Here is a 5,481-nt window from a genome sequence, read left to right as displayed (position 1 = left end):
TTGGTGTGGAAGGGAACTGGGCCAGGGCTGCAGGGGCGTGGCCTCGTTTAATCCTTGCTGCAAGGCATTGTCCCTGTCCAAGCTGACCAGGCACGAATGGGTTTGGCCTTACAAGGGGGCAAGGGCATGAGAGGGAACCAGCCAAGGGCAGGACTGGGTGTAGAACCAGGTGAGGGCAGAGTTGGCTACCTGGCCGCATTCCTGGCTCACTCCCATCACGCTGCCCCTAGCCCGTCTGCCACGGAGGAGAAGAGCACCGGCAGCATCCTGGACGACATCGGCAGTATGTTTGACGACCTGGCCGACCAGCTGGATGCCATGCTGGAGTGAAGGGCCACTGCCCACGAGGGGCCCGCGCCGCCCGGGCTCCGGCCGCACACTGACCTTTACCTCAGGACGGGCACCTGGGCCAGGCGGCCACGGGCCAGAGCTGGGGACGGGCCTCCCCCCGCCCCCTGCACAAGCACAACTCCTGCCGTCTGCCCGGGGTTGGCCTCCCGCCGCTGCCCCCAGTGCAATCAATACCCGCTGGGCTGTCCCGCCTGCCCAGGACAGGGTGCTGCTGGAGCCCCCCAGCTGAGCGGCAGAGCACACGCCTCCCGATCCGTCCAAGCCCCGGGCAGCCACTCCGGCTGAGCACAAACCGGGGCAGAGGGTCAAGGCTGGGGCTCGTGGGCCCCCACCCCGCTGCACCCCACCCCAAGATATAAACTATGGAGAGTATTAATTTATTGGGAATGAGCTGAGGCAGATTCCCCTCCCCCCCAGAGAAACACAAAAGTATAACTTTAACAAATATATATTTAAAGAAAGAAAATATTATTGATCTATAGAAAACCATTTAGCAGCGAGGAAGGACACTCTTAGAGGCCCGGCCCCTCTGCTGTCCTTCCCTCCGTCCAGGAGTGCCCAAGCCCCTGGCCCAGCAGCACAACCAGAGGCAGGGGGAGGGAGCACTGTGGGACCAGAAGGTGGGGTCGGTGCTCTGCGGGGCCTCTGCCTCCCCGCTTCATTTCTCTGCACCCGAGGATGTGCCTTGCTCGCTGACCGGCTGTGTCCTCTTTCCAGAACAGAGGGAATTAAGCGAGGCTCCCCTCCTTAGCAGGCGTGGCCGACTCATGGGGGGCGTGGCTGCGGTGTGCCTGGGCGTGCGTGCGTGCGTGCGTGATGACCAAGGCGTGGCAACGGAGGCGTGCATGCGGCTGCGTGTGGCGCGTGTGCGTGCGTGCCTGCTCCCAGAACCCCGAACCCACGCTGGCCTCCTGGACAAGCAGCCAGCTCAATCCCCCCACTCGAGTCCCGACGGCCGCTTTCTGCTCGTGGTCCGAGGCAGTGTCGTGTGGTCCTCCCCAGTTTCTGTCCAGCCCCGCTACTCTTCCCTCTATCAAGTATGGACTGGTCTCTATTGTGTTTGCTGACCCAGACTTTGGTAACTTTGACATTTCTTTAAAAAAACAAAACAAAAAAACCCTGGAAGCCGGCCAGCGGTGGTGACACAGGACGGGAGGAGGGGCCGGTAGAGGTGATGTCCAGGCTTGGGAAGGCTCTACCAGCTCTCTTGCCCTGGTAGTCACCCAGCTGGTGGGAGGGCTCCAGGCAGGGGCTGCTGTCAGTTCTCAATAAACAGCAGAACAAGGCACTGTCTGGTCTGCTTCTGTTTCTTTTCTTTTTTTTTTCCAGGGGGGTTTCTTTGTCCTGGCAGGGGGGAGTAAGGTCCCAAAGAGGGGAGATCTGGTCCTAGGGTTGAAAAGGAGCTCCTTCATGCTTCCTCCACTCTGTCAAGGATGCCCCCTTTTGTGACACCCTTGAGATGTCAAAAGGACCCCCTTCCTGCCTCTTCCCGAGTTAAGTTTCGCACATTTCCCATCCCAAAGACCAGCTCCTACTCAGCCAAGGTCTGTGCGTTTATTTCCAGCTGGGAGTAATCAAATGTATGTACAGTCGAAAAAATAGTAGAAAAACAGGAGTAAAAAGGCCCACCCTCCACCTCGGGAGGGGCCAGGTCGGGCCGGCCGAGCATCGTACCTGGCACCCAGGGGAGAGCGCTGGGCATTGTCAGGGCAGCAGTAGGGAAGCCACTGAGCGTGGGCCAGGAGGGCACTGCCCTGCCTGCTCCCCAGATACCCCTGGAGCAGCCAGAGCCCTGAGGTCACCCGTGTGGCCAGCTGGCTCAAGACACGCCCAGGGGAGGCCGAGGCCCAGCCCACGCTCTCCATCAGCAGGTCCACACCTGGAAAGACAGAGCTCCAGGTCAGCCCCTGCCCTCTCCCACTGCCCACCTTGGGTCACTCCGCCCCCTGGGGAACTGACCTTGACGGTACTGTCCACAGCGCCCGAGAAGAGCCGACCTCGGGACACGGCCAGTGCTGTCACGCTGCCCTGGTGCCTAAGCAAGGTCTGCGTGCAGATCATGTTGTCCATGCTCCAGACCTGGGGACATACGGTCATGAAGGCCACACGGCCACCCATAAGAACCCTGCTCCCCCCACCCCGCTGTCACCACCCAGGCCTGGCACCCACCCTGAGGGACCGGTCATACGATGCGCTGAAAACTTTGGTCTGGTCTGGCGTTGAGATGACCGCCAGGGCGTACACAGTGCCCACGTGGCCCGTCAGGGTTCGCACCTGCTCCTTGGATTCGATGTCCCACACCTGGGAGGGAGCAAGCAGGTGAGGGGCACAGGTGGGGGCTGGCAGGGCTCTGGAGTAGGGTGGAGGTCTGCTTACGTGGATGAGGTTCTCATAGGTGCCGCAGACGATGTGGTGGCTGGTCACAGCGATGGAGTAGACGCTGCCCCCTGACGTCTGGAGCACATGGACACATTCTAGCGTCCGGATATCCCAGATCTGCGGGCAGGTGAGTGAGCTTGGGTTCTGGACCCTCAACCAGCCCCAAGGCCCAGCCTGTCTGCTGGGGGACAGGGTGAGCCAAGGGTCCTGCAGGCATGGGGAAGGCCCTGCCCATGGTGGGAGCCCACCTTGATTGTCTGGTAGGAGCCGCTGTACAGGTAGCTCTGGGCAGCCACCAGTGCCCGCACCCAGTGGTTCAGGCCTGTAAGCTCCTTCTTTAACTTCAGCTCCGTGCCCACGATGTCCCAGACCTGGGGGCATGCCAGCAGTGAGGGGGAGAAGGGGTACCTGGTGCCCTAGGACCCGTCCCTGCACACCCTGCCCCACACCTTGATGGCCTTCAGGGAGCCACTGAAGAGCATGTTGTGTGAGGAGACCAGTGTACACACAGGGTTGTCGTGGGCCCGAATTGTGTTTACCTTCTGCAGATTCTGGATATCCCACACCTGTGCACAGTGGGGTGTGGGAGTCTGAGGGTGTGACCGGCCAGCACCAGTCCCCGCCCCTCCGGTCACGGCCCCGCCCCACTCCCTGCCCACGGCTCACGATGATGGTGCAGTCCGCTGAGCCGCTATACAGCTTGCACCTGCAGAAGCAGAACCAGGGCATTAGGGCCACCATCCCTGCCTTGCCTAGGGCAGCAGGTGCGGGCAGCTTGGGCTGAGGCCACTGCTGCTTGCCTACGTAAGCCTCTGTTCCCGGCCTCCATGCCAGGTCCTTGGAAGTGGTAGCCAGGCCCCTGGTGTCAGCAGGCAAGGCCCCTGCGGCTGAGCTGTGAGGCCATTACGCTTTAGCGCTGCATAAATCCACCCAGCTGGTGGTGGCGGGGACTGCCTGCAAGCATGCATTGCGTCACGTGGCGCGCTCTCTCTCTCTCTCTCTCTCTCACACACAGACACACACACAAATGTGCCCTCGGGTTCACATGCTCACACCCGTGCTCACAACCACTCACACGCCCATTCATACACATGCACGCGCACACGCGTGTGTGCACCTGCAACTGTGCCCACATACACAAAGCCCCATGACATAAGACAAGAGGCCAGGGCAGGGAGGTGGCTCCTCCGGGGTCCTCCCGAGGTGTGGGGTCCAGGTCTCAGGCTACAGGAAGCTGAGCCCCTCCCTGCCTGTGCTCTTGGCCCAAGTCTGTGACAACCCCATCCCCCCCACCCAAGAACTCCTGGGCTCTGAGGGTCTTGGGGATTACTGATACACACACACACACACTCACCCCAACACAGCCACGGACACACGCAGAAATACACACACATATAGAGCTACTGACACAGACACACACACGGCCAACACAGACACACACGGCCAACACAGACACACAGAGACAGAACAAAACCCGGCGCCGACTGCAACGCTCACCCCTGGATGCAGAGCGCAAGCACGATGCCGTCGTGGCCCTCCAGCGTCTTCTGGCACTTGTACGTGGTACACGTGTCCCACACCTGCAGTGGCAGGACCAGCCGTTAGGGGGTGACCGGTAAGGCGGGGAAAGCGGGACCCTGGCCACCCCACCCACCTTGATGGTCTTGTCTGAGGAGCCGCTGAAGAGCAGGTCACCCATGGAGTAGACGCAGAGACACCAGACGGGGCCCTGGTGGCCCACAAAGGTCCCCTTGCACTTGAAGATCTGCTGGGGGTCGTAGGCTGCGGAAAGGGTGGGCGGAATGAGGCCCGTGGAGGCCCCCGGGGAGGGCTGAAGAGGTGTAGGGGCGAGGCCACGCACTCACATCCAAGAATGCCCATGTTGAGCCGCGCATTGATGTGGGACAGCTCATCCTGCAGAGGCAAGAAAGGCCGGTGGGGAGGGGGTCCCACCCCCGGGCGTGCCCGCCCCCGCCCCCAGCAGCGCCGCCCACGCGCCGCGCACGTTCAGCATGGACGCATCCCGCCGGAACTCCATCAGGTCCTCGCTGAGCTTGCTCTGGTTCTCGTCCAGCACGTCTGGGCAGTAGAAGGGGTGTGGTCACGGGGCGGGGCGTCGCCCGGCCCCGCCCCCGGCCCGCCACGCCCCCAGGCCTCACCGAACTTGAGCTCCAGGCTCTTCTCCAGCTGGTCGATCTTCTCCGAGAGCTTGCCCAGCATGGAGCGCAGGAAGGCGATCTCCTGGTCCTTCTGGGCCAGCGCCACCTGCATCTCGTGGAAGCGGTCGTCCGTCTGCTGCAGGAACTCCTTCAGGCCCTCGAAGCGGCACGTCTCCAGGTGTGTCTCGTAGGTGTCCTGGTTCCCGATGAACGTGCACCTGGAACACAGGACGCTCCCGCTGGCCTGCCTGACCCCTCCAACCACCGCTGGGCCCTGCCCGCCCCCATCATCCCTTGCCCCATGTTCCCCCTCACCCCGCATTCCACCCCCTACCCCCCTGCTCCAACAGCAAACCCAGACGTCCAGCTCTGCTCGACCACGCTCAGAACCCAGGCCACCGCCCTCAGGGGTCTCCAGAACCATGCCCCTGCCCTCCACACCAGCAGCCACCTGACTGCAGGCCCTTTGCCTGAGCCAGTCCAGCTACCACTGCCCCTTCTGCTGCCTTCCTGGTCTCCTGCCCCACCCCAGGTGGGCCTCCTGGGTGCTCTGCACATGCCCCCGCCCCCAGGCCTCCCTGCACCCCCTGGC

General features: G+C 62.5%; 2 protein-coding genes across 4 annotated transcripts in view; one reads left to right on the top strand and one right to left on the bottom strand.

The window, feature by feature from the left end:
- The window catches only part of CASKIN1 (CASK interacting protein 1), a 14,954-nt gene extending 13,315 nt beyond the window's left edge, over positions 1–1,639 (top strand). The window contains exons 19-20 of the mRNA XM_045286030.1: positions 13–20; positions 65–1,639. Coding sequence (XP_045141965.1) covers positions 13–20; positions 65–330 — 274 coding nt within the window. The 3' untranslated portion in view covers positions 331–1,639. The remainder of the gene's footprint in view (positions 1–12; positions 21–64) is intronic.
- Positions 1,640–1,891: 252 nt separating this feature from the next.
- Positions 1,892–5,481, bottom strand: part of TRAF7 (TNF receptor associated factor 7) — a 13,576-nt gene continuing 9,986 nt past the window's right edge. For 2 of the 3 annotated variants that reach the window (XM_045283953.1, XM_045283964.1), the window contains 12 exons: positions 4,890–5,110; positions 4,736–4,809; positions 4,596–4,644; positions 4,385–4,512; positions 4,228–4,310; positions 3,397–3,436; positions 3,180–3,296; positions 2,979–3,101; positions 2,728–2,847; positions 2,521–2,652; positions 2,311–2,430; positions 1,892–2,230 (listed from right to left, as the gene is read on the bottom strand). In XM_045283953.1, coding sequence (XP_045139888.1) covers positions 2,216–2,230; positions 2,311–2,430; positions 2,521–2,652; positions 2,728–2,847; positions 2,979–3,101; positions 3,180–3,296; positions 3,397–3,436; positions 4,228–4,310; positions 4,385–4,512; positions 4,596–4,644; positions 4,736–4,809; positions 4,890–5,110 — 1,222 coding nt within the window. In that variant the 3' untranslated portion in view covers positions 1,892–2,215. The remainder of the gene's footprint in view (positions 2,231–2,310; positions 2,431–2,520; positions 2,653–2,727; positions 2,848–2,978; positions 3,102–3,179; positions 3,297–3,396; positions 3,437–4,227; positions 4,311–4,384; positions 4,513–4,595; positions 4,645–4,735; positions 4,810–4,889; positions 5,111–5,481) is intronic. The other variant, XM_045283960.1, reaches the window with a different exon arrangement.

The sequence above is a fragment of the Echinops telfairi genome, unplaced genomic scaffold (assembly GCF_000313985.2).
Source record: "Echinops telfairi isolate 266 unplaced genomic scaffold, ASM31398v2 ScPeMD7_5;HRSCAF=22, whole genome shotgun sequence".
Taxonomy (NCBI): Eukaryota; Metazoa; Chordata; class Mammalia; order Afrosoricida; family Tenrecidae; genus Echinops; species Echinops telfairi.
Note: the sequence above shows the minus strand (reverse complement) of the source record. Positions and strands in the feature narration are given on the sequence as shown.